This window comes from Melanerpes formicivorus, unplaced genomic scaffold, assembly GCF_026170545.1.
Source record: "Melanerpes formicivorus ecotype bairdi unplaced genomic scaffold, bMelFor1.0.p_v2 SCAF_42, whole genome shotgun sequence".
Taxonomy (NCBI): domain Eukaryota; kingdom Metazoa; phylum Chordata; class Aves; order Piciformes; family Picidae; genus Melanerpes; species Melanerpes formicivorus.
Window position 1 is genome coordinate 4,848,141 of NW_027142394.1, and position 14,325 is coordinate 4,862,465.

The 14,325-nt window shown below is 45.8% G+C and overlaps 1 protein-coding gene across 1 annotated transcript in view; it reads right to left on the reverse strand.

Annotated features, from left to right (window-relative positions):
• PRKDC (protein kinase, DNA-activated, catalytic subunit) overlaps positions 1-14,325 on the reverse strand; it is a 99,022-nt gene that overhangs the window by 6,619 nt on the left and 78,078 nt on the right. The window contains exons 72-79 of the mRNA XM_068158794.1: positions 11,443-11,626; positions 10,197-10,357; positions 8,576-8,787; positions 6,594-6,681; positions 6,141-6,284; positions 1,845-2,049; positions 1,128-1,195; positions 222-442 (exon numbers count right to left, since the gene is read on the reverse strand). Of these exons, the coding sequence (XP_068014895.1) occupies positions 222-442; positions 1,128-1,195; positions 1,845-2,049; positions 6,141-6,284; positions 6,594-6,681; positions 8,576-8,787; positions 10,197-10,357; positions 11,443-11,626 (1,283 nt within the window). The remainder of the gene's footprint in view (positions 1-221; positions 443-1,127; positions 1,196-1,844; positions 2,050-6,140; positions 6,285-6,593; positions 6,682-8,575; positions 8,788-10,196; positions 10,358-11,442; positions 11,627-14,325) is intronic.

Consider the following 14,325-nt stretch of genomic DNA (forward strand, 5'->3'; position numbering starts at 1 on the left):
GAAAGGAAACCAAAGATTAGGACACAAGAAACTGGCACACAGAAACCTCACTTTCCAATGTTGCAACAATAATAGCTCATAGAATGGTTTGGGTTGGAAAGGACCTCAAAGATTATCTAGTTCCCATCCCCTGCCATGGGCAGGGACACCTTCCACTAGCTCAGGTTGCTCAAGGCCTCATCCAACATGAGGATTTCTCTCTCTCCAAGATAAATGCCTACCTTGTTGTCATGGGGATGACCTGGTAAGTTTTTATCTGCATATTTCTTTGGCTACAAGCAGCATCTTGGGAGAGGATGATGTTCATGACATCAAACAGCTGCTCAATGCGTTGGTCCTGTCGCAGGTCTTCGCCTCCTTTGACGAGGAAAGGATACTCCTGCTCATCGCTGCCGCGGATCGTGATGCGCTTCGGCTTCCTCAAGGACTCCATCACACTTATCTTGGGGGGAAAAGAGACAGGAAATTATTTGTGACAGAAGTTTTGTCCTTAAAAAAAATGAATTCATCAATGCAATGAGGCAGAGGTTGGTCTCTTCTCCCAGGCAGCCAGTACCAGAACAAGAGGACACAGTCTCAGGCTGTGCCAGGGGAGGTTTAGGTTGGATGTTAGAAAGAAGTTCTATACAGAGAGAGTGATTGCCCATTGGAATGGGCTGCCTGGGGAGGTGGTGGAGTCACTATCACTGGAGGTGTTCAGGAAGAGGCTTGATGGGGTGCTTGGTGCCATGGTTTAGTTGATTAGATGGTGTTGGATGATGGGTTGGACTCGATGATCTCAAAGGTCTCTTCCAACCTGGTCTGGTCTGGTCTGGTCTGGTCTGGTCTGGTCTATTCTATTCTATTCTATTCTATTCTATTCTATTCTATTCTATTCTATTCTATTCTACTCTATTTTACTCTACTCTACTCTACTCTACTCTACTCTACTCTACTCTACTCTACTCTACTCTACTCTATGTGTCTGTTAGTCCTAGATGGCATAATCAAGTGGCTCAATCGCAGCCAGTGAAACAAATGCATTTCTGTGCTGCAAGGTGCCTGTGTGAGCAGCAACCCTGCTGCTGCCACATTCCTCAAGCACAGAGTGGGCACACAGGACTTGGAACTGCAGCTCACAAACTTACCCGCTCATCAAAGCCAGAGATTTTGGCATGGTACTCTGGCAGTGGTTTCCCTTTTCCATCATACTGACCTGAAGTGATAGAGGAAAGAAACAGAAGAAAAGAGTTAAATAGCACTGATTATTTTTTGAAGTGTATTTGAAGAGGAGAACACACTCCTAAATATTTTGTCCAATCAGTACAACGTGAGAAAATTATTTTAAAACAAAAATAATCCATCACACTACTTCACCTGTGAATTACTGATTTCCTCTCCTTGGCAAGATGTTAGCATTGCAGCTCTTAGTGGTTTCAGAGGACACACCCCTTTGCAACTAGATTTAGCATCATAGAATTGTTAGGGTTGGAAGGGACCTCAAGGATCATCTAGTTCCAACCCCCCTGCCACGGGCAGGGACACCCCACACTAGGTCAGGTTGCTCAGAGCCACATCCAGCCTGGCCTTAAAACCCTCCAGGGATGAGGCTATTAGATTTATGGATTAGATTTTCGGGAGTCAAGCCTTAAAAAAACAACCCTCTGAGCTCTTAAGTAAGAGATATGATTCTGAAAATCAGGAGAGATTTAAGAGATGATGAATGAACAGAGTTATTTCAGATGAAATCTACCTCAGCACATGGCCAGGAAGAAGAGCCATACAGACAACATGAGCAACACACCTCATGAGCAGCGACTTTCTTACAAGGGACAGTTCACCACTAACACTGAAGAGGGACTTACCAGGAACCTCTAGCTCGTTCCTCAAGAACTCAGCTTTGAACTCACTCATCCAGGGGGAACATTCTTTCAGGTTTCCAGGCTCTTTATGGGTTTTGTTCATTTTTGAGAGGAGAGAAGTCGTGATGGCATCAAAGTCACTGGCCTTCATCTCCAGCAGCGCTGAACCGCCCTTTCCAAAGTGATGCTCAAAGTCCTTCCCAAAAGCCTGGAGTTCATTTAGGGAAAGGAATCCTGTTAACACAGTGCTAGGAGATCCCCAGGAACACCAAAGTGGTACCTTCCTTTCTACATGCACAGCTTCATCTGAGCTCCTAAAATCTATCACTCATCCTTCCACCCCAGTTCTCCCTTTCTCCTTTATTTCTAGCCTGTCAGAACCTTCTCCCTGCCTGTCTGCTAGACCCACCAGTTATCACCAATAGAAATAGCTACATTTTATCAGCTCAAAGATATCAAAGATCTGTAGACTTGGATCACAAACCTCTTTGCCACATCAAACCCAGAAGCTTATCCCTTTTTACTTCCTCTAGCTGCAGAAGGGTGCTGGGTGAGCACATCAATAACGCTGCTCTCTAGCTTCATTACATGGCCCTCAGCTCCTTACCCAAACTGAAGATCAGCTAGTGAAATATGACTATAAAATACTACTATTTAACATTTTAACTATTAAATGCAAATCCCATCATGATTCCATGAATTCTGATTCAATCACTCTACATATAGGATTATTATGAAGCTAAATACAGGATTATTAGCAGAAGATTTAATTGGTGCCTCAGTCTTTCGACATTAACCTGCTTTCAAACTGCTGCAACAAAACCCCCAAAGCCCTCAACTGTTCAACTTACAAGTGAGAAGAAAACAGAATAGAAATTAATTAATCTTAGTTAACCTTCCCCCTCTTTGAATATGAATACTCTGTGCTTCATGGAAGTTGTGTGGGGTTTATAGGACTTCAAGCTTGCTTTGCCTGTTTGCCTGTTCTCTCTTTTGTTGTTTTGTTAGTTTTAAACTAGCAGCAGCCAAGGGGTAGCAGCATAACCCTTTTGCTAACCACCAGATATATCATGTATATATGTATACATTATGTATTACTGTGTCCAGTTCTGGGCCCCTCAGTTTAAGAAGGACATTGAGACACTTGAACATGTTCAGAGAAGGAAAATGAGCCTGGGAAAAGGCCTTGAGCACAGCCCTGTGAGGAGAGGCTGAAGGAGCTGGGGTTGTTTAACCTGGAGAAGAGGAGGCTCAGGGGAGACCTTATTGCTGTCTACAACTACCTGAAGGGAGGTTGTAGCCAGGAGGGGGTTGGTCTTTCCTCCCAGGCAACCAGCACCAGAACAAGAGGACACAGTCTCAAGCTGGGGGAAGTTTAGGCTTGAGGTGAGGAGAAAGTTCTTCACTGAGAGAGTTGTTAGCCATTGGAATGTGCTGCCCAGGGAGGTGGTGGAGTCACCATCCCTGGAGGTGTTCAAGAGGGGATTGGACGTGGTTTAGTCATGAGGTCTGTGGTGACAGGTTGGACTTGATGATCTTTGAGGTGTCTTCCAACCTTGGTGATTCTGTGATGTATACATAATACATTATGTATACATAATGCAGGTCACAGAGCTTCCAGCATGAAGAGAGCTTTTTGTGTCCTGTTAGAAATCGTCTCTTTATTTACAGGTTTTATTTACTACCACACTTATTAGTCATTATTTGCTTCAAGACAATTTTGGATGCAAAATGCATACAACCAGATTTTAAGTATCTTGGTAAAAAAAGAAGTGCAAAGACATTTCCTACTGCTCCATGTAATAAACAAAATCAGTGTTGTCTGCCAGTAGTCAACTGAGTTGACTTCTTGTGTTCGTAATTCAAGGTTCTAGAAAAAACAGATGTCCCCTCTTGGACCTCACTGGCATTAACAGCTTGGAAGGAGATGTAAGCTGACTTGTTTTGTTCAGTGCCTGATCATTTTTCTCCCCAGCTATGAAGGACACAGCTATTTCACTGAAGTAAAGGAAAGCACAGAAAATGTACCCTTCTGAAGAAGAGACTGCAACAGTCAACATCTCTATCACTTTAAATCTATTTCCAGAGGATCATCTCATTGCTTTCCCTGCTCTGTTATCTGACTTCTTTTAAAATGCAAGGCAGCAAATATTTAATAGCCTTAACACTGTGTTTTAATTACTACAATCCATCAACAGTCTCTAATTTATGCATTAGTGGGATTCAAATGTTAAAAATAAATGCAAGATTCCTATGAAGTTGCAATTGAAATAATGCACACGGAGATTAAAAGCCTGAAGTACTCCCCATATTAAAGCAATTGAATGTGTCAGTCAAGAGACACAAGTTGGGTTTTTTTTTTCCAGCAAGGACACCAGAAACTATGCAGTTAGTCTCACAGCACACTTTGTTTCTTCATGAAGGCAAAGAATCCAGAGTCTGTGCATCATCGCCCTGACCCTTTCCTCCTGCAGCTGCCAGTGTGTGAAAGGAACACTGCTCTCCCTCTTCCCTTCAACAGAGGGGAACAACCCCACTAACCCTCTCCCAGCATCTCCCCTGCTCTTCTCTCCCTGTTTGGTTAGTTCAGTAACAATTAAAAAAGCATACTAAATCATTCAGCTCTACTTGCAGCATCCTCTACTGCTGCACGCTTCAGCTTTTTCATAGCCCTGGATTTAAGTGGGCCAAAGTGCACACAAAACACCCCACCTACCAAATGCAGACTGCTTTTGTCCTCAAGTTAGCAGATACCTAGCTGTGCTTGTACCCTCTATGGCTCAACATACAGCTGCTCCCCTCCCTCCACCCCCACCCCACAGTATCACATCATGCAAACTCTTCAGTTTAAAGTCATTATCATCAGAGACTGGGCTTATCTCCCAGCAACATATTCAAAGGCAAATCATGCTCCTAAACTCCAAATTGCCCTCTCTGCTGCTCTATCACCTCACCTCCACCCAACTCCATCTTCCTCTCATTCTCCACCTTCTGGGCTCATGGGGAAGGAATCTCCCTCGAGACACTGGGGTAAGTTTATCTAATGCTAATGTGACATAAGGACAGCCATGTGGGAGAGACCTGGAGCCACCCAGTCCCGGCCACAGGCCTCTGCACACACATACAAGCACGGAGCCAGGCTTCTGCAGCAGTATCACTCTTCTGCAGGGCCTCCAGCAATTTACAGCTTGGGGATTTCTGGGCCCAGAAGTGTGCACTTATATGTAAAAGCTCCCACAGCATCTTCCCCCTCCCCATGCTGCTGTCTACTTGCTACTTCAACCAGTGAAGTCATCCATAACACCCTGCAGCAGGCATTCAGCACTTCAGTGTCTACTGAATGAGGAAACACTTCTCCAAGTTTCTTTTCAACCTGCCACTTCCACAGAGATTTGCTTCATGCTTGGCACTCCTGATGTTAAGACCTTCATTCTATGTGGCGTCATTGGGTCCTTTCCAGCTGGAGGAATGCTGAAGCTGCTTCTTGTGCAGAGGTTACTCTGTGCCTCTGATTATTCTTGCCACTCTGAACCTCACCCAGTTTCATTTTATCTGTGTTGAGAACTGCAGATGAGGACTCAGGAAACAGAGAAGGCTGCTGAGAAGCAGAGAAGGCTTTGCTCTCTATGCTGCCTTGCTTTTCTCTCTTGACTGCTCTTGAGTATTCACAGTTGATGTTTTTAGAGAACTATCAGAAACCATGATTTTGTTCCTCAGTTGCAATAGTCATCTCAAATCCAAAGCATTTATACATGAAACTAGGGCTGGGGTCTTTTGCCACATGAACCACTTCGTTTTTCCACACTGACCTTCACCTTTTTAGATCTCAGTCAGTCTTGTGAAGCCCTTTCTGTAATTCTTCATAGTTTCACTCTTGTGAATAGCTTACTCTAAATAACTTAGTATCAGCAGCAAATCTGAGTAGCAGAACATAACAAAACACCCTAAAGTGTTCATACATCCTTGGCAGCAGGGAAAGAACACAAGGCCAGATTCCTCTGCGGGTTCATGGATGGTCAGAGGCACCCAGGCCCCAAGAAGCTGGCAGTGTGAGGGACAGGGGAGGCAGGAGGTAAGAGGGAACATTTAGTCCTGCAGGGCAGTCAGAAGTGAAAGTTGAACTACAGTAAGTTCAAAGCTGCTAGCAAAAAACTCCTGGTCCTGTGCTGCTGACGTCACCTCTTGTCTTATCAAGTCCTGCAGCACCTGTAAGAGCTGTGATCTGCTCTCATCCTTTGACTTTCTAGTCCCTTCTAGAAAAGCACATGATGCCAACACTTCTCAGTACACCACACATACCTGGATAAACCTTTTCCTCAGCAATCCAAGGCCAGGAGCCTCTAAATTTCCCAAACTCCTGTACATTCCTTCGTACATTTCTTTAAGCTTATTTTTATTTCTCTGAGATTTTACCAGCTCGGTTTTGACATCCTCAATCCAGTCCTGCAAACAGAAGGAAACAGATGAGTGCTGTGAAAAACTTTATTGAACCTTGCCCTTTGGCAATCTGCTCAGAGCACATCTGGGTTACTGTATTTACTAGTGTCTGTTAATGTGTCTTTTGACAACCACAAGAGCAATCCAAAGGGTGTCCCCGACCCTGGCACCACGATTCTGGGCTGAACTGCTTCCCTGCAGCTGTGGTGTCAACCAAACCCTGGCAGGGTCTGCCTAGCACTCCCTTTCCTAAACAAAGGGTGAGGAAAGAAAGGGAATGGAGGAGAAACAAACAGACAAACAAATGCATTTTACCTTAAAAAGCATTATGGGACTAGAGAGCTGCTCCAGAGAGTGAACAAAGTCTTGAACTACTCCTCCTCTGTCCAACTTACTCTTGATCCTTTAAAAGACAGAAAGTGCATCACAACACAGGAACTACCATCACCACCCAGCCTGCAGATAAGCAATGATCCAATGCCTGCTATATTCAAGAATCTAGTAAAATAACCCCAGGGGTAGGTAGGTAGTTAGGACTTCCTCTGAATTCTCTCTTGGGCTGCATGACTGTTAATATATTCACTGGCACAGAATCACAGAATCACCAAGGTTGGAAGAGACCTCAAAGATCATCGAGTCCAACCTGTCACCACAGACCTCATGACTAAACCATGGCACCAAGTGCCACATCCAATCCCCTCTTGAACACCTCCAGGGATGCTGACTCCACCACCTCCCTGGGCAGCACATTCCAATGGCTAACAACTCTCTCAGTGAAGAACTTCTTCCTAACATCCAGTCTAAACCTCCCCTGGTGCAGCTTGAGACTGTGTCCTCTTGTTCTGGTGCTGGTTGCCTGGGAGAAGAGACCAACCCCCTTCTGGCTACAACCTCCCTTCAGGTAGTTGTAGAGAGCAGTAAGATCTCCCTGAGCCTCCCCTTCTCCAGGCTAAACAACCCCAGCTCCCTCAGCCTCTCCTTGTAGGGCTTGTGCTCAAGGCCTCTCCCCAGCCTCGTTGCCCTTCTCTGGACACGTCCAAGAGTCTCAATGCCCTTCTCAAACTGAGGGGCCCAGAACTGTCCTCACCATGCAGCTCTCAGATTTTTAATCAGTTGCCCCACAATAAGAATAGGAGCTTGGTGGAGGAGTGGAAAGCGTAAGTGCAACAGAAATGGGCATGAATCAGACTATACATCCTGTCAGGACAATTATTCAAGGGCAATACAGCTTGTGAAGCACAAGGTGATGTTATTATTTTAAGCAGAGAAAATTCAGCAGATGTATGAAGGATTTGAAAAGGGCAAGAAAGTCCCCCACAGCTGCCCCCCTGGCTTCACAGCACTGTGTGATAAACCTTGACTTGTGCCTGGGGATTAACTCAGGTTTTATTGCATGGCAAAAAGGGCAAGGGAGGGCCTGCAGAGGAAGGCACATGCTGCACACTGAGTAAGCAGAGAACACAATCAAGAGCTGTCATTCCCCAAGAGTATGCATCCATTTCACTGGCCTTCTCTGAAGTCTGGGAGGGGCATCTGTTCTATTTACACATTATCTGCTTTCTCTTGGTGTTTGAAAGGTTGAAAGTGCCCAAGCAAGCTTCATCTTCATCTCTGATGGGTAGACTCTTGCTGCTGTGAAGTATACTACAGAAAGAGCCTTATCATGCACCCAGTTTCCCTTCTGCCTCAGCAGAGCAGGAGAAGGAAAACAAAAGACTACTACAGAATTATGGAGGAGAATACCAAATGAATACCAAATGAATACCAAATTTAATGGAAGCACAAACGTCTGGTGGTTGGAAGAGAGAAAGAAGTGAGCTAAGGGAGCACTCTCCTCCTGCTCCAGCCCTCCTGTGGGCTCTCTGTGATGCCCCCCCAGCACATTTGGCTCACCCTGACAACTGACCTGCATCAGAGAAGCGCTCAGAGGTCTTGAAGACTAGTCATGAGGACTGTAGTGATAGGCTGGACTCGATGATCTTTGAGGTCTCTTCCAGCCTTAGTGATACTGTGATACTGTCTTCAGAGGAAGCAATGGGTTGCCTCTCTGTGGTCTTTTTGTTTTATCTTGGAAAAATTCTAACTTCCCACAGCCCAGGTACTACATGCACTCAACACTTCAGAAAGTATTCAGGCCACCAACCTGAGTGAACTTATGCATTGGTTTGCCCTGTCCCTCTAAATGAACACACTGTGCATGGGACTACCCTCTAACCTTTCTCATGGCCCCCATGGAAAAAGAAATCAATCTCTCCACCACTGAATAAGGAAGATATGAAAGAGCTGCTCTGATTCACCTTTCTACAAACTCCTTGTTCTTACAACCAGTTGCAGTATCTTTGAAACAGTAACTTTCACTGCTGATCATGAAAGGGTAGATGATGGCCTGGGGATAGGTATCTGCAATCTCTTCAACAGTATGTTGCACTGCTACTGCTTCATCCTTGTCAAGTAGTGCCATCATCTGGCTGATCCAACCAATGAACTGCCAACAGGGAACTGAAGAAAGCTGCAAAAACAGACACTGCATCAGCTTTGGTCCTCCTTGAACATACCAAACATAGCAACAGAGCTGCTCTGTGGCCCTGCCTGACAGAGAGAAACACGTGAAAAGGAAACAGAGAACGTCAGCTAGGTTGTACAAAACAGCACCCAGAGAAGCAGAGATTTCATTCTTGTTTTCACTACTTCTGCCATCACCACCACTGCTGCTGTTTAATGGGTTTTGCATTATAAAGATTTGCAGTTTGTTGCTCAAGATGAGGCTTTTTTTTTCTGTCTGGATGTAATATGATCATTTTTGAGCTCTGCATACAAGCAACTCAAGGTCCCGTCCAACTCAAACCATTCTATGATTCTATGACTAATATACTTCAAGCTCACTTCCCTCCAAAACCCAATCACTTCTGAAAGGAGCACTGCAAATCTTCTTGTGATAGCCAGAGGCCACACTCCAATTCCTTTCCTCTTGTCTCATTTCTTTGTACCTTTCCAATAGAATTTAAGATCAGATTGCCAGTATTGATCTCACAGAAAGAAAGAGGAGAGGGCAAAGTACTGCCTGGTGAACTCCTTTTCTGAGCAAGATTAGTCAGCTGGACCAGGTGCCAGGTTCTGTTTGAACTGTCTGAGTTTCACTGTGGCCACAACTTATGCACCTCAGCTGCTTTTGCTGCTTCCTCAGTTTCTTGGGATAACTAAGGTCTGTTTCTGTCTCTCTGAGATTCTTCTTCCAAGAGGGCCTGGTGTTCTGTGAGCACCAGCACAATGACAGGGGCTTGTAAAGTGGGCAGGCCAAGGCAGGAACAGGCATGAGTCACAGAAGAGCTCTCACCTTATCTGAACTGTGACAACAGGGAAGGCAGCACAGCTCATGGTATCCTGCTGTGGAACAGCAATGGAGGGACAGGTTCAAGGAAAGGAGGAAGAGGGAAATACAAAGGAGGAAGGGCTGCAGTAAACTCTGAAGTGAAGCAGGTCACGAAGAGGTGGGAGATAGGAAAAATGAGTCTGGAAGAGCTGCTGGCTTCCTTCATACAGGAAACTCAGCTTACAAAACCAGGAGAGGTTCCTCACCCTAGCAGTAACCACCTCTTATCAGCCCTCTCAGATTGTTCTGAAGGAAAAAGGGAAAAAATAAAAATCCACCACCCAGTTTTTCTCCAGCAGCTCTCACACTGACATCTGGAATCAGGAGAATGATAAAAAGCCCAATTTAAGGAAAAAAACAAATCTGCCCCTATGAATTAGACTCAGCAAGTTAGAGGAAAGACAAGGAACAATGATGGGATAACATTTATCTGATTTCCCTGAAGCAAAACTTACCAGTCTAACTTCCCTCTCCCTCCAACCTCCACCCCCACCTTTTAAATTGGATTTACAGCAACATTTGCTGCCAGGAAAATGGAAGCAACTAACCTCTCGAGTCGCCAGCCCCAAGGTCTCTGCTGGATATCTTTCAATTATTTGCAGCAGTCTAGGAAATCTCAGCCTAGCTTCTCTGGAGTTCAGTTTTAAAGCTTTTATCATTTTCTCCACCACAATAGCTGGGAATAGCTGCAGGTCTGCAGTGTTAATTTCTGCCAAGAGACATTAAGAATGCTCAGAAACACCACCACTTGGTCCATGTCTTTGATCATCTGGAACATTCATCTTTATAATGGATGAGCAGAGGGCTGGAGCTGCTCTGCTGTGAGGACAGACTGAAGGAGTTGGGGCTGTTCAGTCTGCAGAAGAGAAGGCTCCGAGGTGACCTCATTGTGGCCTTCCAGTATCTGAAGGGGGCCTGCAGGAAGGCTGGCGAGGGACTGCTCAGGATCTCAGGGAGTGATAGGACTAGGGGGAATGGAATGAAGCTGGAGGTGGGGAGATTCAGGCTGGAGGTGAGGAGGAAGTTCTTCACCGTGAGAGTGGTGAAGCCCTGGAATGGGTTGTCCAGGGAGGTGGTTGAGGCCCCATCCCTGGAGGTGTTTAAGCCCAGGCTGGATGAGGCTGTGGCCAGCCTGATCTAGTGTGGGGTGTCCCTGCCCATGGCAGGGGGGTTGGAACTAGATGATCCTTGTGGTCCCTTCCAACCCTGACTGATACTATGATACTATGATAATTCAGTAATCATTTTGGGGTTGGGGAGGGTTTTTTTAGTGGATTTTGTATTTTCACTTTGTTCTCCTTGCCATCTGTTTGAACAGCACACATCTGCAGCACATGTACTTGGGGACTGCAGGGATTAGCTTTATCGCTGATGGTATCTTGCCTGCTTTAAATACAGCACTGCTGTGGCCTGGGAAGGAACAAGGGAAGCATCTGCTGGCTATGATGCATTTCTCACAAGTGAGAGGGAGACTCTGAGTGATTCACTAGCACCACAGCTAGCAGTAATAGTGGGGGGAATAAAATACTGCTGAACTGGAGGACAAACTGTTCCACTTAAATTCAAGCTGTGTTGCTCAGAGGGATCTTCTGGGTACCACAAAAGCTCACATGTAACAGACAAGTCCACTCCAAATGCTGAGGAGAAACCCTGACTAGGCTGGATGAGGCTCTGGCCAGCCTGATCTAGTGTGGGGTGTCCCTGCCCATGGCAGGGGGGTTGGAACTAGATGATCCTTGTGGTCCCTTCCAACCCTGACTGATTCTATGTTGATACTATGATACTATGACTAACCAAGCAAGTCTTCTTCTTCTTCCCTGCGCAGATGCTGGTCACAGAAACCAACCAAAGTCATATAGGCATCGATGACTCCCACCACATCTACATGTTCCATGGAGTGGGACTGCACCTCCTCTTCAGACTTCCTTGTGGCACTGCTGAAACACTGAAAAGCCTTCTTGTTCAGACCTACCAATACCTGAAATTCAACCAGAGGAGAGACAAAATCAGCAGGTAGCGTTCAACAGCTCTTTCTGAAACCGGAGCCTGGTTGCAAGCCTTGAGTAAATAAAACTCTTCCTGCATTAGGTGTTTTGACCAGCTGAAACAAAATTGGGATGTTATTTCCAGCAGTGATTTGCAGAGTTTCAATCTCTACAACTTTCAATTGAAAAAAAACCAACCAACCCAAACCCAAACCAAACATAAACCACTTTAAAAATTAGTCTTTGGAGATCTTCTGTGGTATTCTTTCAACTGTTAATCATTAACTATTATAAGCTGATCTTATTGGAGCTTTTGGAAACAGTTAGAAGATATAATGTAAAATGTTATGGTTTTGCTGTTCAGGCCTATCTACAACAGCTGCCCAGGAGCTATACTTAGAATTTGTGATTAAAAACCCCTCCTCATGCACCATCCCATTTCAGATCTGGTGTCTTTTTCCCTCCTCCAGTCACACTGATCATGTCTTTCTGATGCAGCCCTAATGAAGGCCTTGACAAGATCCTTTACAACTGGATGCTTATAAATCAAGTCCACGTGCTCTCCCACTGCCAACCAGCTTACCAACTGCAGACAGTGCAGCTATTGTGGTTATTAAACAATGTCCAAATCTGCTGCAGAGCAAGTTGGAACAACTGCAAAACGCTGCTAACTGAAATGAGTTTAAATTTCAGGTAGGTAGAAGGCAACTACCAGGGTCACAGTGCTGCTTAACACTGAGCTAAAGCAAGGCTAAGCTCCAAAAGAGGCCAGCCAGAGGGACCTTGACAAGCTGGAGAGGTGGGCACAAGCCAACCTCATGAGGTTCAATAAGAGCAAGTGCAGGGTCCTGCACCTGGGTCGAGGCAATCCCAGGCACAAATACAGGCTGGGCAGTGACTGGCTGGAAAGCAGCCCTGAGAAGAGAGACTTGGGGGTGCAGGTGGACAAAAAGCTCAACAGGAGCTCTCAGTGTGCACTTGCAGCCCACAAAGTCAATCAGATCCTGGGCTGCATCAGGAGAAGTGTGGCTAGCAGGTCGAGGGAGGTGATTCTCCCCCTCTGCTCAGCTCTGGTGAGACCCCACCTGCAGTACTGTGTCCAGTTCTGGAGCCCCTATTACAAGAGGGATCTGGAGGTGCTGGAACGTGTCCAGAGGAGGGCCAGGAGGATAATCAGAGGGCTGGAGCACCTCTCCTATGAGGACAGACTGAAGGAGTTGGGGCTGTTCAGTCTGCAGAAGAGAAGGCTCCGAGGTGACCTCATTGTGGCCTTCCAGTATCTGAAGGGGGCCTACAGGAAGGCTGGGGAAGGACTTCTCAGGATCTCAGGTAGTGACAGGACTAGGGGGAATGGAATGAAGCTGGAGGTGGGGAGATTCAGACTGGATGTGAGGAGGAAGTTCTTCACCATGAGAGTGGTGAAGCCCTGGAATGGGTTGTCCAGGGAGGTGGTTGGGGCCCTGTCCCTGGAGGTGTTTAAGACCAGGCTGGATGAGGCTCTGGCCAGCCTGATCTAGTGTGGGGTGTCCCTGCCCATGGCAGGGGGGTTGGAACTAGATGATCCTTGTGGTCCCTTCCAACCCTGAATGATACTATGATACTATGATACTATAAGATTGCAAAAGCATCTGGTATTCCAGCCTGACACAGAAGAGCTTTTAGGCTCATCTTTAAAGTTTCCTTAAGGAGGATGCTCTTCATTTGCTAATAAATGCAGCTTGAAGCTTTTAGCTCAAGATCCTACACACCTGAACATTGAAAATCTGGTTTGCAGGCATCTCTCCTTTATCTGCTTTAACAACCATAAAACCACAGATTAAGAATTTAATCTCTTTTTTTTTGTTTGCTGATTTATACTGATATGGTTCCTATCTAAAGGTTTCCTTGCTGGCTTGAAATAGAATTAAATCAGTGCTGGTATTTCAAACTCTTACTCAAGCAATTTGACAGACACTAAGTCAGTGCCACAGCCTCTGAGACAAGTGACAACACAACACAATTTCAGATGCAGGAGTCTGTCTTTGCATTCTTGTAATGCATACCTCCCCAAAACAGGCAAAGATGACCTGCACATGACCTATCTTAAGCCCCCCCTCCTTTCTCCATCACTAAAATTATTTAGATAAAGCAAATTGTTTCTTCTCCCAGGCAGAAGTGATAGAACAAGAGGGAATGGCCTCAAGCTGCACCAGGGGAGGTTTAGGCTGGACATTAGGAAACACCTTTTTCACTGTCAAGCCCTGGAACAGGCTGCCCAGGAAGGTGGTGGAATCACCAGCCCTGGAGGTGTTCAAAAGCCATGTAGATGTGGTGCTTGAGGATATAGTTTCATAGTTTCATAGTTTCATTCAGGGTTGGAAGGGACCACAAGGATCATCTAGTTCCAACCCCCCTGCCATGGGCAGGGACACCCCACACTAGATCAGGCTGGCCAGAACCTCATCCAGCCTGCTCTTAAACACCTCCAGGGACAGGGCCTCGACCACCTCCCTGGACAACACATTCCAGGCTTAGTGGTGGACTTGGTAGAGTAGGGTTAATGGTTGGACTTGGTAGAGTAGGGTTAATGGTTGGACTTGGTAGAGTAAGGTTAATGGTTGGACTTGGTAGAGTAGGGTTAATGGTTGGAACTGGTAGAGTAAGGTTAATGGTTGGACTTGGTAGAGTAGGGTTAATGGTTGGAACTGGTAGA